The sequence below is a fragment of the Haemaphysalis longicornis genome, unplaced genomic scaffold (assembly GCF_048455015.1).
Source record: "Haemaphysalis longicornis isolate Haplotype H1 unplaced genomic scaffold, Haemaphysalis longicornis Haplotype H1 scaffold_4, whole genome shotgun sequence".
Taxonomy (NCBI): domain Eukaryota; kingdom Metazoa; phylum Arthropoda; class Arachnida; order Ixodida; family Ixodidae; genus Haemaphysalis; species Haemaphysalis longicornis.
In genome coordinates, this window is record NW_027526361.1 from 131,727,383 (window position 1) to 131,747,796 (window position 20,414).

At 48.3% G+C, this 20,414-nt stretch overlaps 1 protein-coding gene across 2 annotated transcripts in view; it reads left to right on the forward strand.

Moving 5' to 3' along the window:
• Fanci (Fanconi anemia complementation group I) overlaps window positions 1–20,414 on the forward strand; it is a 94,686-nt gene that overhangs the window by 24,474 nt on the left and 49,798 nt on the right. Inside the window, exons 13-15 of one of the 2 annotated variants that reach the window (XM_077707713.1) lie at window positions 3,634–3,739; window positions 6,411–6,536; window positions 18,801–18,869. In XM_077707713.1, the coding sequence (XP_077563839.1) occupies window positions 3,634–3,739; window positions 6,411–6,536; window positions 18,801–18,869 (301 nt within the window). The remainder of the gene's footprint in view (window positions 1–3,633; window positions 3,740–6,410; window positions 6,537–18,800; window positions 18,870–20,414) is intronic. The other variant, XM_077707714.1, reaches the window with a different exon arrangement.

Sequence of the window (20,414 nt, forward strand, 5' to 3'; positions counted from 1 at the left end):
ATGGCCTGGCAAACCCGTAACAGCACTTTGAGCACTTGATCGCACGATAGCTAATTACACAGGCCTAGCATTGCTGTGGATATTTGATGACCGCTTTCAGCAGATGTCCTAAACGTCCTTGATTGCCACTTGCATTGTGATTCTAGGCTGCATTATCAGCTCCTTTCTTGTGTGTGGAACTTTATTTTTGGCAAGGGTGCCCTTCTGGGCAGAGGTCATGCTCGCAGATCTAGCTACGTCAGGGGTGAGACAGCTGCGCATATTGCGCAGTTTTGATACAAATTCGTTTCCCTGCTCCAGGCTGCTCCAAAAGCTTGAAAATTGCAAAAATTGTGCCAGACTGCTCCAAAACAGTCTGAGAGCCAAGGATTTTAACGCTCCCGTCAGTTTCAGTGGGGAAAAATGCTTACTGACGGCATAATTTTCCAGCACCCCCAAGGTGAGGCTGTTTGTAAAGGTTTAACTAATTAATTGAACATTCCATAAAAAAAACCGCGTAAAATGGTCCCAGAGATAGCTTTTTCTAAAGTCACCATGTTGGGTTGCACATGTTATGTTCTGTCCGTTTTTAAAGTTTTCCCATCGAAAACCATTGTGAAGTCCTGTAAAAAAATACTTATGGGTTTGTGTACTGAGGCGACAAACTACTTGTGCAAGTTAATGTGAACACAGCAATTTTCGGAGCGCTGGATCTCCGGAATGACATTACTCGATCGGCGCCACCATCTTGGTGTGGTAAAGACTGGGAAACATGGCCGCCGGGCGGACAGTTGCTCGTGGTTCAGGCAGAGTTGTATTCGCCGATTTCTACCGTGGTTTTGGTTATCTGGAGTGGCTGGGTTTCCATTTAGTCGTTTGATCTGCTGCGGGAAGTTGAGCCACTTGAAAGACGGGAGTTCATCAAAAACAACGTGGTGCCCGCGAATTCGCCATGTGTCGGCCTTGAGTGTGAGGCGCAGCGCTTGCTTGAAGGGAAATTTCGGATTCATTGCGGTGTTATAAAACGCAGAGTTATTGCTGCTTTTGACAGAGAGCTTGCAAGCGGTGGGAATGGAACGATCGGCAATGCAGAACTGGCGGCGCAGGCTACATCGCCGCAAAATGTTCGAGCAGTGTCCGATAGCGGGACGGGCGCTATTACTGCACGCTATTAATAATGGTTCATCTATCTGAAGTGAGATTTAATGCCAGGAGGGAGGTGGCTAAACATACCAACGTTACTCAAGTTACGATCCCAGTGAACGTGTACCTTGGGGATTGAAATGGGAGGGCTGGTGGGGTGCGACGACGTCGCCTTGCTTTCCACAACTTTTGCCGTAGCTCAACACTTCTGTGTAAAGCCCAGCCTGGGATCACAAAAATAACAATTTCCGCATTCACATTATGCAAAAAATGCCTTACGATAGCTTAGTTTTTAAATTCGATATTCTCAACGGCGCTCCACGCTATCTGTGCATAGAGCCGAAGAATTTAGAAATGGTTTGTAAAAAAGTAGGGCAATTCGTACCTTGTGACACTCCAGTAGAAAAAACTTCATTGAAAGGCTGTTTAAGTGTTATGTACATTCAAAACCGATTAAAAGGTGCACTTTCCTCCACTGAGTTGCCAAACATTTGATTTATTAGGTTCCTAAGGTGACACAATAAATGTCGTTCTTCTGCTCCAAATCAAGGTTCTTCTGCTCCAAAATCGAGATTTCGCTGCTCCAAAAACTGCTCCCAAATCTGACTGGGCTGGGCTGTCTCACCCCTGCTATGTTCATCAGTTTGCGAGTGTGCACCTAGTTTGCTGCCCACTTACGTGGAGTGATGTCACGAGTTTTTGCCCGACGTTGGAGGCACGTCCCTATGTCACCTCCTGTTCCCCGCCACGGGCTGATGTCACGCTGGCGTCTAGCTGGGGCGCGCCGCTCTGTGTGCTGTTCCGAAATTGGGATAAATGGGATCAAATTCAAGTATGTGCCACGGTAATTTTGTTGAGTAAAGGAAGCAAACTGTGTGGTGATATTAGCACCAAAACTTGGTTTCAGTATCCTTGGCTTCCTGCGCAACATGCCAGCCATGCAGAGAAGCCAGAGTCGCACGAGGCTGTGTATGAGTTTAGCTTAGAGGGCAAATTGTTTGACCTTATGGCACGGATCAGCATCCTTTAGCATGGGTTCCGCCATCACTTTTGCCATCCGAAAGGGGGTCCTTGACATACTCATGGTTGACAGCCGCTGGTTTATCGATAAGCAGGCTGTGCTTGGCAGTCTATATACATACTGTGACCATATACCGTATTTACTCAATTGTAACGCAACCGCAAAAATTAACTTTCTGTCGCGCCAAAAAGAATGAAAGAAAGAAAACCACCAAAGTACTCGTGCGAGGCCAGCGGAAGAGTGGAAAAGCACATTTATTGATGCTTTTTATTTATTTATTTAAAAGCACATTTATTGAGTAGTGATGCTTTGAACTTCGTTCACTGGTCCATCTGTCGAGCGGCATTGATTGTTTTCAGCTGTATCAGTTTGGCACTGACCGCCATAATGCAATTGCTTCGTTCTGTGACGAAATTAGCAACCACGGAAACCTTTCCAGCTGGTAGTCAAGAGTTCGACGAAAGTTTGTCTGGTCAGGTATCCTGATGAGGACGAAGATGCGGCCACTGACCAAGTCAAGGTGAAAACACAGAGACGTTTCGGAAGCCATACGGGTGCCGGTTTCAGCGCAACTTGTCTCTCCTGAAGCGCGCACCGGCTCGGGATCGCGGGCTGCGGTTCTCCACGATTCCCACGAGCTGTTGATGAGAAATGGGGGCATCACTGCACTTTTTAGGCAACTTGAATTTCAGTATTCGATTGTCATGTGGGAGTTGACTTCAGGTTGCAAAAATGAGAAAACAAAAAAATGAGGAACGCTCACACTAATGCGTAAGACTTGAAGGGAGTGAAGCTGTAGGCAATATTCACGACCATCATGGCAGTTTAGTTCCACGATCGCAGCCAATCTGCTGCTTCTTCGCTGCTTCAACGACCTTTACTCTATCTGTGTTGCTATAAGTGTGAGCTTCTTTCATTTTTTTTGGAAGTGATAATTATTGGTCATAGCCTTGGAGGGGCATACACTATGATGTGTTTTTCATTCTGAGCAAGCATTGCTGTGATTACAACAAACGCTGGAGGTTTTTTTTTGTTGTTGTCAATTTCAGCCATTCACTCTAAGTGGGTGTGCTTTGCTTGACAAATGTGCGCTGGGGACGCTGGGCGGTCTGTGTGTGGTGCTCACACACATGTGCTCGGCATTTTCTTGGTTTTGTTAACTTTCAGACGGTCGCCACGAGGCCTGCGCTCACATGCGCGAACTCAGCAATTTCTCGGTATTTTTAACTGTGGACACGAAAAATTGCGATTTGCTAAAAAGCTTCGCTGTTACAGTCGAGTAAATATGGTAATACATGTTGAGTGCTATACAGGGTGCAGCAGTGCAAGCAGCACCGTTAGGGTGTGAAAACAGAGAAGGTGGCATCAAGTGCCCTTTACTTCCAGAGTGTGCTCAGTGTTAGCAGTGCACCTGCCCAGCGGGATACCGCGTGCATGCAGGTGCACCGTGACCCCTCCATTTCCCCTGCTCCCCTCTTTTGCGCGTGCAGGGAGCTGGAGTGCCGCAAGGTGGCTGTGTCGGGCATACTGGTGCTCTTGCGCAACCTGCGGCTGCTTGCGGAGGGGGGCCACCACGGGGACTTCAGCCTGAGCCAGGTGAGCAGGGCGGACTGCACCGTTGCCCATCGCTGCTCGTTCGTACTTTCTTCTTAGGAGGCATGACTGTTGCCCTGTGGCCAGTGAAGAAGAGCTCTTTTCCCCCTTGCTGAACACAACGGGACATGCAACAAAGGATGATGGGAGTAACGCTCGGGGACAGGAACCCAGCTTTTTGCATTGGGGAGCAGCAGCCTGTCTATGCCCCCTGCAGGGCAAAGGCCTCTCCCCTAGATCCCTAGATCTCCAGTTACCCCAGTCTTGTGCTAAGTGGGACCTACGTATCCCCGCAAACTTCTTGATCGCATCTGCCCACCTGACTTTCTGCCACCCCACCCCCCCACCACGCTTGCCTTCTCTAGGGATCCACTCTGTTACCGTTAATGACCAATGGTTATCTTGCCTTCGCATTACATGCCCTTCCCTCGCCCATTTCTTGTTCTTAATTTCTACAAATATGTGCTTAACACGCATTTGTTCCCTGACTCTCTCTTCTTGTACCTTAATGTTACACCAATCATCTTCCGTTCCATGGCTCGCTGAGTCGTCCTCAATTTAAGTTGAACCCTTTTAGTGAGCCTCCAAGTTTATGGCCCGTAGGCGAGCACCGGTAAGATGCAGCTGTCACACTTCCTTCTTCAGGCACAATGGTAGGCTGCCATTCATTATCTGAGAATGCCTGCCGAATGCACTCCACCCCATTCTTATCCTTCTGATTATCTCTGCCTCATGCCACCTACCTCAAATTGCTGTGCTCTCCCGAGGTTATTAAAGATTACTTTAGTTTTCTGCATATTAATTTTCAGGCCCACGGTTCTACTGTGCTTGTCCAGTGCGGTACGCGTGCTTTGCAATTCGTCCCCCGAGTTACTTAGCAAGGCAACGTCATCAGCAAATCTGAGGTTACTGGGTTACTCCCACCTGTTCCCAATCCAATGTTCTGAACACCTCTTGTAAGCATGCTGTGAATAACATTGGAGAGACTGTGCCTCCTTGTCTGACGCCCTTCCTTATGGAGAGCAGTAGAGTATGATGGTTGAAATAAAGAAAATGCTGTGGGCTTCGGGTGGGCCATGTAGTGAGTTGAAATGACAAGTGGTGGGCCTCTATGGGGTAACAGAGACGGGTCTAGGAGAAGGGGAAGGCCAGTGATCGTATAGAAAGATGGAATAAGGAGATTCGGGGGCAAGGAGTGGACTCAAAACAGGATCGGGTGGAGGTCAACGGGAGAGGCTTGGTTCCTGCAATGCACCTTAACAGTTGGCTTAACAGTGGGCGTAGATAGGCTGGTGATGGTGGTGGTGGTAGTGGTGGTGATAGTGATGGTGGTGATGATGATGATGATGGGGTGCACAGTCCTGGGAGCTGATGGGAGATGCTGTGCCTCTCTGCTGTGTGGACGGGGGTCACGTGGCTGGTCGCCAAATGATTGTGCAGGAGTGTAGAGAGGCCCGAGCCCGCAGAGAGTGAGACGACGTACACCAGCAGTTTGCGAGCCGAAAAGCGAGAGCCACCCTTTTATTCAGTGTGGCATGTGCACAGAAATCATAACATCGAGCGGCTCCAGATATTGGTGGCACACAAATCGTAACATCGAGCGGCTCCAGATATTGGTAGCCACTTCGTTCGCAAAAGGGCTAGGCTGTGGCGACCTACCCTCTCGTGGAGGAAACCGTTCTGTGTCGTCTGATGGTCAAAATAATTTGCGACCACTCGTCATCACACCGTTGACTAGGGCTAGGCTGTGTAGTGAGCTTTTGAGGCAGGCACCTGGCATCGGTTGCTGTTTCCTTTTGCAGCACTGTGGAGAGAGCGGGGTTGTACTTATCCCTGGCCCCCACTGTTAGCCGGCTGGACAGCTTCTGCTCCGAGTTGACCACTGCCATTGGACGAACCTCCTCATGTGGGCTTTGCTTGCTGGCTTACTGTGTTTCCTGGTGGATACACTGCTACCCTATTGCCTGGCTCACAATGCAACGTAACAGCCATTGTGTTGAGAAATTGTGCCCCTCAGTCGTACTTTTGTAAAGGTTCCTGCAATGGCCCCTGCCCTTTCATCAAAAATTTCATGCATCTGGGGGTGATGCCTGTATTTTGGGTGGAAACGAATGTGAGAGAGTACACTGGTTGTGCATTCCCATTCCCTCCTAATCCTCTTCCCTCTCCCAAGTGGGTCGATTTCTTGATGTTAATGTGAAGCGGACCTTACCTCGTTCATGCCTTCTACTTCTTTGTTTTCTACAACATGAACAACAGAAAGTACAGAACTGCTTGTGCATCCCTGAGTTGTGCGAGGGCAATGTGACAGCCCAGCTACCGAGGGTGCGCGTGGGTCCCTTCGAAACAGGGTCCGCCTTTTAGGCTTTGGCGCTTGTAAGCCTGCCTTGTTAGGGGTGAAAGCTCCACGAAATGGCTCTAAACGACAACTGGCAAAAGATGCTAGCATGGTCTGTGAAAGGGACACGCCACCTGTAGTAGTCGTCGACCAGGTGGTAGTTCAGTAATTCAGAGGGAGTAACGAGTCTGCCCATTCGACTGGTCGGCGCAGCGTCGTGCTGGGTAGAAACGTATTCTGGACAGGTCACACCAGTGGTGCACCAGGGCTGTTCGAGGGCTGTTCAGTGTTACCATAAGGGGTCGGCTGACCGCTCACACCCGCGAATGCGTGCAGCTGTGCGTGCAGGTGGCGGGGGAGCCCAGTGGTCCCGGCAGCCACCGCTCCCTCTGTGCGGAACTTCTGGGCCTCCTGAATAAGAGCCTCACCCAGCAGGGGGCGCTGCGACAACTGCTCTACCAGGTGGGTAGGGGGGCACTGTGGGATTCGCTCATTCGTTGCCAAGAGCTTCGGTGCCCCAAAGCCCCTCGCAGTGCTATCGCAGGTCTGTGGGGAACAGCAGTCAAGACAGAGGTTTGCTTGACGTGGCAGCCAAGCCTTGTATCCAGCAATTACTTGGGGGGCTCGCCTTAAAGGGACACTGAAGTGATATGTAAACATTGCGGGATTACTAGCGCAAATTGTAGTCCGGAGTCCCCAGGCCATGTTTCGACCACTCTAGGCGCGTTTACGCGATTTTATTTAGTAGAAAAACTAATTCGAAAACGCTGTCGTCCTCTCTTTACGCTCGCCCATTTTCTGTGGCGTTTTCGTGTGACGTCAGGAGGGGATGAGCTGGCAATTGGCTGCGCCACGGCTGCGCTACTGCACGGCTCCCCGGCCGACAGAGTCAGTCGGCCCAGCGTTTCGTCCGCCGGCCGCCGGCGGGTCGTCGCAATCAAGGAGGTTAAAAAAAAATTGCTTGGTCGCAATTCGTTCGCTTAGTTGAAACGAAGCCAGGACACGTTTGTGAATGGAAGAATGTGCCTTTCTTTACTTGGTTTGTTTGTACACTGTATCTAGCTCCAAGTCAAGGTCGCTTCACACAAGCGCTGCACATGCGACGCTTCGCTGACTGGTACGCCAGTAGGAAAATATAAGGCCTCTTGAAGGCGGGAGAAGAGTCAGCGAAGTCAATATAGGTACTAAGCAAATAAAATCAACTGATATTTTTACCGTACAGCGTAAAACTAGGGCGCGGGAAGCACTTTTTTGCGCTGGGCCGCTGGGCGAACAAGCACAGCGGTCAGCAGCACGACTACGCATCTGCAAACGCTTTTCCATCTACGAAATGCAATTGCTAGACGTGAGCTACTGTGGAAACTCGGGCGACACTTACTGCACGATCGCAGTACAACAAATAGTCACCTAAGCGGCTTGAAATGCCAAAACTAAATAAAAGTGTAAACCGGTTGTACAATATATACCCTATATTAGCAAGGCTTTCGCGTCCCGCTCCGTAGCTTAGCAGTTTGGGGCGCTAGGTGTCTCACCCCAAATGTTTTGCGAGTCACGAGTTCGAATCCCCGCGGGTACGTGCTTTTTTTTTTTGTAAGTTAAATTTTTTGTTTTCCGCCGATGTTTTCTATATTGAGTTCACCTTTTTTGGGGCCGCAACGTTCATGGCTACACGAACTAGTTCACAAAACGCGCGCAGGCTGGCACTGGCGCGCTATCGAGTTCTCGTTGGCGTGCTGTTGCCATAAGCACCGACTGCTTGCAGGCAGTGGGCACAGGCCAGAATGAACAGACCCTTGGCCTGGTGCGAACACGCTTTTTACGATACAGGCATGAGGGAGGCAAGCTCCAAATATAGGGGAAAAGTGCATGACATTTGGGCGTCTGCGGGTACGCGGAGGGCGTTCATGCACTGCGTAGGTCTTGGCTAGTGAATGCTACGACTACAAGCCGTCCTGGGAGGCTTATCTTGTGCATTTTACAGCCGACAACATGGCAGAAGCGCGGTACGATGATTACTGAGATATTGAGAATGCCCATCCAACAAAGCCATTGGTTATGTTTTACAGAACCAAAACCGAAACTTGTGTGATTGCTAACCTTGGGCATCGTCCAATCACGGCGCCCCTCCTCTCAACGTCACAGCCTTAGTTGGTGCGGCCGCCGCAAACCGCGCATGTAGTTTTTCTTCTTTCGCGCTTTGTAAAATAATTACCGATTTGTCAACCGGATAAACGATGAAAAGTGTGCTAATTTGAGCCAGTCTACGCAGTGCAAGCAAAAACGGGAGCTTGACAAATTCACTTCAGCGTCCCTTTAACTCTTTAGCAACCGCAGAAAAATGGCCGATTTTGAGTGCTTCCAGAGGAAAGCCGCTAGGGGGCCACAGTGTGCAGGCGTGCTTCAGATGGGCTCCTGCTACTCAGTGCAGTTATCCCAGTTTGCTGTCTGTGAGCAATTATTGAACTCTCCAAGTGACAAAGAACTTGCGGACATCAAGCACTGACTGGTACGTGGACTAGCTACAATAATTGATCACCCGAGTGCGCGACGTGGCCTAAGCCCCGGCTCGCCAGGCAGCAGCTCCGCGGTGCACGTGGCGCTCGTGGCCGGGTGCGCCGCTTACCAGTGAGCTTGTGGTCGCTTGGTACTGCTCCAACGTGCTATCGCCGGAGGGAGGGATGACCCAAGAAGAAGAGGGGGAGATGCAGGACGAAACGCCAGAGACCGTAGACCAAGGCGGAAACAACGCCGTCAAAGTAAGTTTCGATGCAGACAGCGGAAGAACAGTCTACCAAAGGCTATGGATGGAAGAAGTGCATAGACGCAGCACAACCGAGAAGAAAAAAGAGGAGGAGGGAAAGTCCGCAACCGCTGCAGGGATCAACAGCCTTTCAAAAGTTGCCAGCAGCCCCAGTACGAGCATCGGCAAACCACCCAGGAGAACAGTGAAATCCACGGGCAACAGGTCACCACCTTTGCCAGAGATTGACTACAAAATAGTCTTCAGGCCAACGCACGGGCTTCACCTCGCTAAATGGAAGGACTCCGACGCTGCCCTCGCAATGGCAAGAGCCGTAGACATGCCGCTTCAAGACTTCGTGAACAAAGTTACAGTCTATGCCCGTTACAACGGACCCTCTGAATCGAAAAAAACGTCCGCTGTAGCCGAAGTATGCAGTATCCGACCGGGGGGGGGGGGGGGGGGGGGGGGTATGAGCCTTAAAGTGGGTACTTTGACGATATTGCATATGCATAGTACGTACACCTTGTTCTTTCTACATGCCTGCAGCACCTCTGCACAGCGTTCCCGCGAGGGCAAAAAGAATCGCGTAAACACCGTTTCCAAAGCTTAGCACCGGCACTTGGAAAAGGCCCAGCGCATGCGGTCAAGTGTGTAAAGGCGCACGATGAGCTGAGCAAATAAAGCAAGAATATAACTAGGCGCAATTATTAACCAGCTATAAAACATCAGGCGTGGCCATCAGCATTAGCTAGGCTCTTTTAAATCCCCTCATGACGAGGCAGGTTTTCCCGAAACCGTTTGTCAACAAATCGGATCGCTGCCTGACATTCCCTCGAGGCAGCTTACATTTTTAGCGATTTTAGTCTGGTCATTGAAACAGCTGTAATGAAATAATCTGATGACGGACAGCTGTAAAATTGAAAGTTAGACCAGTTGGACTGCGCACGGTTACTGGCAGATTGCGCACAATGGATCGGGAACAACCCCCCTACTTGAAGCATTTCTTACCTTTTTCACCGAACAGAACGGGAACGATGCATGTGTGGGAATGATAAAACCCGAAATTCACTTAACCAGAGTTTTTATTACATAAAAAGACTGATGAGGGCAGACTCGCCTCCGAATGCACCACTTCGAGTATTCGATAGCCCTGTTTTCAATCTCACCGAAGTCGCGTTTATCGGCAGTGGCCTTGTTCTTGACGGTAGAGCGGATCGTCTGCTTACTTCTGGCGATGTTGGCAGTTTTTCACCCATGTTCAACAGCGTTAATTACGCTTAATTTATCCAAACAGCGAAATCAGCTACCCTGCCGCTCATGCCGCTGGTCGCACAAAAAAAAGCCACTGGCACTGGCTTGGCTTGGCTGCGCCAACGACCCGGCGGCCAGCAATGTTGCCAGACATAACAGTTTTCTTGCCAAAATAAACAAAAAAAAGCACATTGGGTACCGGCCCCACGGAAGTCCACTATAAACGTTCAGTCGAAACAATTTTCGCCTAATATTTAGTCTGTTGTATCCGATAGTCTGCTCTAGCGGGTCCGTTATGAGCGGAGTGGACTCCATTTAAAATGCATGGGGACCAGACAAACCAACAGAAATGGTCTGTTGTAAGCGAAAGTCCGTTGTTGCCGGATCCGCTGTAACGAGCGTAGACTGTACTCAAGTTCAGAGGGCCCAAAATCTGCTTGTGGCAAGCACAGCGCACGAGGATATGATCGATCACCTCACAGTGATCAGACAACTCCAGGTAGGCCCAAACCTGTGCACCTTTACTGCCTATCTTAAACCACTGCCCAACACGAGTGCGGGCGTAGTGGTAGGAATTACAGATTGGCTAACCAATGACAACATAATGGACTGCACATCGGCAGAACACCATGAAATTGTATCGGCCAGACGACTGGGAAACTCGTCAGCAACCATAATACACTTCGAGGGACCATATCTGCCTTTTTACATAAAGGTACTGGGAACAATAGCCAGATGCCGCCCCTACCGTAAATCTGTGCAATACTGCAAGGCATGCGGAGATATTGGACATAGGCAGGATGTTTTCCCTTCGGCAAAACCAGAACTGTGCTGGAAGTGTGGAAAGAAGCCCAAAAACGCGGAACACGACTGCAACCCGACTTGCAAGCTCTGCAACTTACCACATGAGACGCTGGGAAAGAGTGCAGGTGCCAGTTAAAACCACCCCCACCCCCACTGCGCACCCGGCAGGCATGGTATCAAACAAGCAGAAAAGCCCCCTGGTCAGCGGCTTCTTTAGAGACCAACTGCAACTCATTTAGCCTAAATAGAGCCATGGCTGCAACCAACGGGGGTGCCCCCAGGCTTTCTGAAAGAAAGCAGTAGCGGGTCATCCCCTTCCACTAATCCGAGATTCAGATTGCACTCTCGCTCAAGTCAAAGGATCTGTAAGAAGTCGCGATCGCCATCACGATCGCTCTCCAGGCGTAGATCATACGCTCATCAGGACAGTAATGAAGGAGACGTGCACAAAGTGGTGTTCTCAGATTAACACTTCCCTCCTCTTGCACAATTCTCCTGCTTCCTTCGAAGCACTCAGGCATAATGCTGAAGAGAACACGTGAATTGCCAAAGAATTGATGAAAGAACATGTGCTGACGAGATCGTACATGGAAGAAATGATGAAAGAAATAAAGTGAATGAAATTACACCAAGCTGGACAAGACAAAGAAGTCAACTAGGTGAAGCAAGATCAGGGCCTGTTCCAGCTGATGGAAATACAAATGTTCGAGCGAATCCAGACAAATTCAGAATATTAGCACCACCCTCAAAGAAAACCTGGAAACCCAAAGAAAAATTGAGGACACAATGGCCACTATCATAAATGAAAAGACCGAACTAGATCGAAGAGTTACCACCATAGAGAGGGTTCGCACAGGTCCTTGAAAACCTTGAAAACCCTTGAATTTAGGAGTGTCAATTTCAATGCCTGGAAAGTCCTGGAATTTTTAAATGGTCCTTGAAAACCCTTGATTTTTCTGGAGAGAACCAGTGGCCCTGTCTTTCACAAAAATTTGAAGTGTTTGTCGTGGATTTTAGGTGTTAAAAATGTAAAGAAACATTGTAACAATCAAGTTTCAGTGTATTGCGTGAAATTATGACTTCGGTGGATTCTCATTATTATAATGCAACTGGGAGCAGCACTCGTCAATAGAATCCATGCCACATACATTCCAATGAAAGCCGGCTTCTGTTCTCTATCTTGCATGTTCCATCTAGTCTTTGAACGGGCGCTCATTGCATGTTTGCTGTGCCTTATACGCTTCATCTGCATTTGCTTTTACGTGCAAATGGTGGACGTGTACATAGTTCATCCTGCCTTGCAGCAACACTTGCTGAGTTAATTTCAGCTGATACTCTTGCTGACAAAGCAGGAGATGCAGGCAACATGAACTAAGTTTTGAAATCAAACAGCCTCAGCAAAACACTAAGAAAAAAGGTAAACCTCTAAATACTGACTATGAAATAAAAAATAAAGCTGAGGGAGCATTCACGAACCCGTTAGCACCTATTTAAATTTGCATTATTATGTTTAGGCATTGGGCAATAAAATTTTGCATTGTGTTGAAAAAGTTATAAATAATCCCAGATAAAACATTATATGGGGACCTTGAAAATGTGCTTTCTGGTCCTTGAAAGTCCTTGAATTTTTGCTTTTGAAGTCCGTACGAACCCTGATAGCAGAAAAGGACAAAGCTCGTAAAAAGCCCAAAAGCTACCCGGGAAGAGAAGCGAGAGTGGAGGAGACGTTAGACAATGACGACGTATAGCTCCTCTCAAAACTTCTACGACAACAGCGCGGATCGACGACTCAAAATTTGGCAATGGAACTGTAGAACAATTAGGCTAAAGACACGTAATCTCTCACAAATAACTGAAAAGGAAAAACCGGAAATCCTGGCCCTTCAAGAGACAGGGACAGATTCGTTAACGTTGCGGGGATATGAAACACACATAGCAGAAGGCAGGACCCGCACAGCCATCCTAACTTTGAAATACCTCACGACGCAGCAGCATTCCGTCCAACATAGGATTGAAAACACCGTAGCTGAAATTTTACCTCCAAAGAAAAATCACAAGAGCCTGTTTATATGAACATATACAGCCCACCCTCGGACAAACTTGGGAACCTTGACAACCTAATCGCTCCGTCTTGAGAGTTACAAAATGCCACAGACTTACAATGTTTGGGGACTCCAATGCGCCCCACGTAGCATGGGGATGTACCCTAACTCTAAGGAAAGAGGCTGAAGTTCACAATGTGGCCCGACAATACCGCCTCACATTCGCCGCAAATGTCATTTGGTATTCTTGTGAAGCGTCGAACTAATGGCATTTAGACCCAATGACATCTCCTCTAAATGTCATTAGATCTGCCGTGTGACAGGGGTATTACCAAGGAGGTTGTATAGAACTTCTGGAGTGGAGATGGTGCTCGAAAACTGACGCCGACGGCCGCCATCTTGCCGTGGGTAGAAAACTCGTTCCGCGGTAGCAGACGCATTGCATTCGTCGTATAATGTACTTGTTTTTGCGGCGGGTTACGTTATATTTTTGCTTCCGTTCTTTTTTGTTTTCTTTTGTTTTGTTTTGCAAGTTGATTCTCTCATGCGGCTACCTTCAAGCGCACTGGGCTTTTCTTGCGCGCGTTCATTTCGCCGCATGTGGTTTCGGTTATGCTCCCCTCTCCGTGTTTCTAGTTAGGCGCTTCGCAAGTCGCCCGTGCGTGCGCCGGGGGCGCACACATCTGGTAATTATTTACATTCTTGGGCGCTAACAACTAAAATAAACAGTAGACGCAATGACATTTTTTTCTGCCCCATGTGTCGTTCTTCCGAGTTCTCTCTTGCCAAAGAGCAGAACTCGTGTTCGTTCGATCCTCGTTCGCGGATGGATGCTCCAAAGGTGTGGAAAGCAGAAATGGTCTGCTTGTGCGTCGCGTTCGGCTGCGCTAATCGCGCGAAGAAGGCGTCGGGGATCACCTTTCATCTGTAAGTACTGAGGGTATCTGTTTGTTTTGGGTTTCGATGGCATTACTAGAATTATAACGTTATGAGTGCACATTTGCCCGCCGTTTGTGCGTGATGTAAAGGGAAAATTTGCCGTAGCACCTGCCGTCCGCTTACTGAGCATACCGTACGCGCTTGTTTACGCAGATATGCGAATGTTTTCGCTCGTAGTTGTGGTGGTCCTGTAGTCGCTTGGCTGCACGAAATCACATGTTTGTAAATATGTGGGGCGCAAATTGTTTTTCCGCGCTAATTTAAATGCAGAGTATTGCTAAGGCAGTTACCGTCAAAAATCAAGGCACTCTTGTTTAATATATTTCTTTTACATTCGGCCATACGTGAATGCACTGACGTTTCACGTTAGCGCTGTTTCGTAGAAGTTTTTGATGCACCGCAATGCTCTTCCGCGTTCTTCGTCCACATGATTTTCTTATCAATAGCACGCTGCTCGCGTCCGAACTTGCGCGGTCAACGAGGTTGTGAATGTGATTGAGTAATCTCCTGCATGCGAGTAGTTTTCTTATCAATAGCACGCCACTATTGTGCCAACGTGCTTGGTTAATATAGTCGTGCATCCAATGAAGTAACCATCTGGATTTGAAAAATAAAGTCAATGCGAGTCCCACGCCTTATGTAAAGTGCACGCGGAATAAAAAAAAAAAACCTGCTTTAATGTGCTTCAGTGTGTGCCAAATCCATTTCGCAAAATATGGTTGAAAAGCTGGAAATAGACCCGCCGCGTTGGCTCAGTGGCTAATGCACTGTGCTGCTCATCCCTAGAACGCGGGTTCGATTCCCTGCCGCGGCAGCCGCTTTTCTGGTGAAGGCGAAAATCGAAAACTACGGTGTGAACGAGATTTCGGTGCACGTTAAAGATTCCCCAGGTGGTCAAAATTAATCCGGAGCCCTCCACTACGGCACGCCTCATCGCCTGCGTTGCGTCAGCGCGTTAAACCCCACAATGAATCAATCAATCAATCAATCAATCAATCAATCAATCAAAAGCTCGTGCTTATTGGTCTTCGGCAAGGGCAAAACTGGGCATGTTGTTTAAACCAGAAAACATGCATTTGCACTACATATAAAGATTGCAATATCCTGATGGATATGATTCTTGCAGTACTGCTTAAAAACCATTCGAACCGCTACTGCATTATTATTTATTAATCATTAATGAATAAGCATTCATTAATCCTAGCCACGCCGATAAAAGAAACAAGCGTCAAATAATCGCGCTTTCGCGTGTCCCGCACTTCCAGCGTGAAATCACGGCTAATAGTGACCTTATAACACGGAATCTCTTGCCATGGCGCGCAACATGAGGTAATTTTAATGTTAAGGGGGCGTCTATAGCCTTAGCTATACCGAATAAACGTTTATTGAAATAAAATCAGGGGTGGTGCCTTTAGCATAGCGCTGCGCGTTTTCCCGCATCGACAGCTCTGTTGACCACCGTAAGATATACACAGGCGAACTCGCTCCTTGAACCATATCTTACGTCAAAACCTTACGCGCAAGGCAAAATTCAGTCTGCCCTCAAATATCATAATCGATATACTAGCTTACCATCGTTTTCTCCCTTGCAAAGCCAAAAAAAACGCGACCGCACTTCAGCGTCCCTGCCGGCGCAGCGCCTTTTCTACCCACGGCAATATGGCCGCCGACCGGTTCGCCCGGCTTCACCTCCCCGCGTTGCCCGCTATGGGCGGCCTCCACTCCAGAAGTTTTATACAACCTCCTTGGGTATTACACGTGTTAGGCTTTCTCCAACAACTCCTGCGTTATGCACGAAAGCCAACCTCGTGGGGCATGCTCACATGTTCTACAAAGTCGATGTAGTATTACTCTATATTTTTTCGTAAGTTCAGAATATCCAAAGTCTTGAGATACCTCAAAGGGCAAAACTGCGCCGCAAATTTAATTGAATAGCGAATAATGTCTGTGCAGTTAGGAATAATTCCACACCTCTGTTAACAACCTTCTAGGTGGAGTTACACCCGGCACAGATTTTATGCAAGTAGCCTTTTGAAGGCGTTTTTAAATTCACAACAAAAGTGCATGATGAGGTAGAAGGGATTGTTAAGCCATTTTACTTGGAATTATACCACATGTGTGTTTATTTGCTCTGCACTAAATTTGAACTTTTGAAATCCTCCCTTTGCGTATGGCCAGTTTTATTGGTCACGTAAGACCAGTTGGGGACTAGCTTTTAGTAATGCCGCAGATGTGCAGTCGTGGACAAGGGAAACGCGATCACAAAACTAGGACCAAGACAAACGAGTAGCACAATCTCTTTCCGTGCAAGCCAAGTCAACGCGTGGCAAAGTTGGGAAATGTGGCTTCCCAAATTATGCCGATAGTATGCCATTATCAGACCTCGTTCGGCAGCATTTTTAAATTTTGTGTGTTCTGGATTGTAGTTTCGTTATCACATTGCGTTTGTCCATGCCTGTACTCACCTGACTATACATTCCGGATATGTTGATGGTGTGTTCTTCCTGAAGCCAAAATGTGTTGAGGATGGCCTCTTGCTTGAACAGATTAAATATCTACCCACCTTAGTGCTGGCTTAGTGGCTGAGGCGTTCTGCTGCTAAGCCCAAGGACGCGGACTTTATTCCCCCGGCCGCGGCGGCCGCTTTTCTGATGGAGGCGAAAAGCGAAAATGCCCGTGTGTTCGAGATTTCGGCGTACGTTAAAGATGCCCATGTGGTCAAAATTAATCTGGAACCCTCCACTACAGCGCGCCTCATCGCCTGCGTTGCGTTGGCGCGTTAAATTTCATAATCAATCAATCAGATTAGATAGCTTCATGTCACCTGTGCCTTTAGCTTAGAAGAAAGTGCATTAATGTCAGAAACCTGTATAGGGCTTATAGGAGCCATGAAGAGAAAACAAAAGTTTGCTTTATTCGAAAGATCAGGTGTTTCATAGTACCCCAAGCGCTTTCCCGGAAGCAAATGATGCTTTATTCACCGAGAAATGAGGCAATTTGAAGTCAAATTTTTAAATCTCCCACTAAATCGCACATTTCATGACGTGAACAATGGCGTCATACAAGCCGGTCCATGAAACAGATACTTAGTATGTCGACTCCATATAGCACCCACACGCGGGAGTCAGACAGGAACCGGAAGTCGTGCCGAAACCGAGACGGCGACCATTTTAAAAATACTAGTAAAACCTAGTGCACCCGCAGCCCTAGTCATGGAATTGCGTGATCCGGACAACAAAACTCTCGCCGAGGAGCTCGGGCTTGCATTTAACAACCTCACACCACTTGAACGTTCAATGCTTCTGCACGAGCGGTAGGAATTGTGGGATACACTGATGGACCGAAAGCGACCATTCCGCGATACCCACAACAGACGAACGCCAGGCCGTCGGCACCGCTGCCTCGTCAGCCCCGTCGCGAGTGACGAATACAGACTGGCACGTATGTGCCGTATTACGGTTAATAACAGTTCAATTTCAGTAGCAGTATCGCTTATGCCAGTTGGCCGGTGTCGTGTATGGAAAGCCGTTCGCGCGAGCTCTCTGCTCCGACCAGAAAGATACGAGCGGCAATGCGCGGTGTGTACGGTATTTTTTTTTTCAAGCTCAGAGCGCTTTGCGGCGATTTGACGAAGTCGGCGACGAGCGCCAGCATGTCCCTGGAGTGAGCTAACGTAAGGTTCCCTGCCGTAATCACTTCGTCGGAAATGAAGCGAGCACACTCGTACTTCCTTTAGCTCCCTTTCTCCTCCATTTGCAAAGTTCACAAAACGTAACAACTTGCTTCGCCGAGGTTCGTCGTTGGGCAGCACATGAAAGGAGATCTCTTCACCGGCGGGGATGTCGCACTCCCTCGACGATTTGCCCGTACTACATGGGCATTTCAGGACGCAGCAACGAAATTTCATTGTAAAGTACTCGAACAAACTGAAGTTTTCAGTGGTTGTAAACTGGAAACGAGCTCGTAACGGCAGCAGCAAGCCAACACCATTCCGAAACTTCTGCGACGACTGGCACTATCTCGTCGCTGCTTGCTGTTCCTTACTCCCCTCGTTTCTATTTTTACCTTTGCTGGTTGGTGATATGATGGCCAACCTCCTGTCAAGAGGTTAAGATACCAAGCAAGGTCGCGGCTGTGCGTGTTGGGACGGTTCGTTGGCCCCGAAGAGCCTCGAACCCGAAAATTCGTCTGCGCGACTGTGGCGACGCTGATATGTCGAGTTCGGCCAGCAGTAGTTTCGTACGCATTGGCGTACACGTTTGCGTGTTTGTTCGGAACTTCAACCGTTTACTCTACCGTTCTTAGTGTCATAAAAGGAATGTGCAGTATGTTTAATGGGCATATAGCTCACTATGCAAACTGGTAAGCCCTGCTAACTTGCGTTTGCTTTTGCCGGTCTCCGCCAATCGCAGAGCATTCTAGTGTGACATCATAGGTTCTGTTGCGGGAAATGAGCTGGTGGGTCGCATGGTCATTACCTTTTTTCCTAATTATGTAGCTTATTTGAGCGAAGTTTGCGTTAAAAGTGGTGTCAGTATGGTTCTAACGAGGCAATCTTTCGAATGAACCAAACTTGTGTTTTCTCTTCATGGCTCCTTTATGGAGGGGTTTAATTAGTACTGCACACGGCACTAACACAACTTAATAATTTACTGCGGTCATCTACAGTGCCACATGTGTATAGGCAAAGGTTTAAGCACATTTATTCTGCTTGCTTTGTTGGGTGTTGACATCAGGAGAAAACGGTTTGCGTACAAATGTAAGTAAAAAAGAAACATGCCTGCATATCAGGTGAATACCCTAGCACCACCTGTTTTCTGCAAAATTTTTCTCTGGTGCCGATCTGAAGATTTATTGTGCAGGTCTCGCATACCCCTCTAATGCGTACAAAGTTTCGTGACTCACCAATGAGTGAAGCACTCACCAGAAAAGCCTTTCATTTTCCAGGGTTTCCCGGAAGTGATCGACCAAAATGTCAACCTCACCGAAGCTGTTCTTGAGGTGATGCTCTCAAAGGTGAGTTTGGCTCTGTTGAAACAATGTGCTGTGCCTCTAGATTTCAGCAAGGGTCTTTGAAATGATACTTCAGCATTGAAAAAGGGCCGTGCTGATTGTTGATTTGCTGGTGGAGTGAGGAAGAAAAAAATGAATTATTCTTGCAGAAGGCATTCCTATTTACCCAACCTTTCATCATTTTGCGCAGAGCCTATCTTAAAGTCCAAGGTGAATCCCCAAAAGGCATTCCAAGCACGAAACAGCGTTTTAAGTGCGAATGCACTTTATAAGCGACCCCAAACCTTCCACCGCCGGCGGCGGCGGCGTCCGCAGTCCTCCTCTCTATATAAAAAAAAAAAAAAACAGCATCCGGCGCCAGGTTTCGATCCGAGGACTTTGCGGCCGCAGCGCGACGCTCTACCGACTAAGCCACGGACGCGACGCTGATATCAGTGTTAGTAACGCGCCTTATATCTTTAACGCATTCAAACTACGTCGTCAGCGGCGTGCGTTGGCGACTCAGCGGCGTTATAGCGGCTTGATAACTGCGTGGTGTACACGTGATACTACAAACCCGATGGAAGAGATGGAAGAGAAGGCGGCGAGGCGGTGGGCTGCGGGGGCCGAGCGCAAGCGCCGCAAGCGGGCCGACAACCGTGCATTCGCACTTTCACATTCTCCCCCTCGGGGAAATGCGGGGGAATTTTTTAAATTGCCTGCTTTGGAGAGAGCCAGCCGCCTAAACCTAAATGGATATCCGCCCCATCTCTTGTTCCACCCCATCTCTTTACGGCTGCTACTGTAAGGCAGAAAAATCAGAAGGCCTTGTACTGCGGCAGCGGTGCTGGGTTGTTACAGGTTGGCGCTTCCCAGGGCCGTAGCCAGAAATTTTTTTTCGGGGGGGAAGGTTATGGATTTTGGGAACGAGGTAGTTTTGCTGAAAGCAACAGTAAGTACTGCCTACGGGCTGCCTGGAAAGGTTTCGGGAGGGGTTTGAACCCCCAAACCCCCCCCTCTGGGTACGGCCCGGGTGCTTCCTCGTGGCACGCGTTTAGCAGTCACCTGGGCAAAGCAGGGGACTGCAACCCTTGCTAAACTGGGAAGATAAAGTTTATTCACTTACTCAGTCAGTAGCATGGTGGTGAACCCCCGAACAATTGGATTTAGATTTAATTATGCGCAGTTGTGCGCGACATTCTTTGGTCACTACTTTGGCTCAGAATTTTGAAATGCACTTTCACTGTGCGAATAGCACGATGCCAAGACCATTTGCGAATAGCACGATGCCAAGACCATTTGGGAACTTGCCAATGCTGTCAATAGTCGCACCAACATGAGAAAAAAAATGTGGTTGATCCCGCTTTCATAGGAATCGGTAAACACAAGTAAAATGTACCTTCAAAGGATCAGTTGAATGTTTATTCTGCATCGATATGATCTTGCACATCGCTATTTATATTTCGTCGATATGGCACCGCCAGATGTATCAACATTAGACACTGGATTGCACACGTTTTAGCACTGCGTAAACCCGAATGAAACTACACGCGCTCGCAAACCATACGA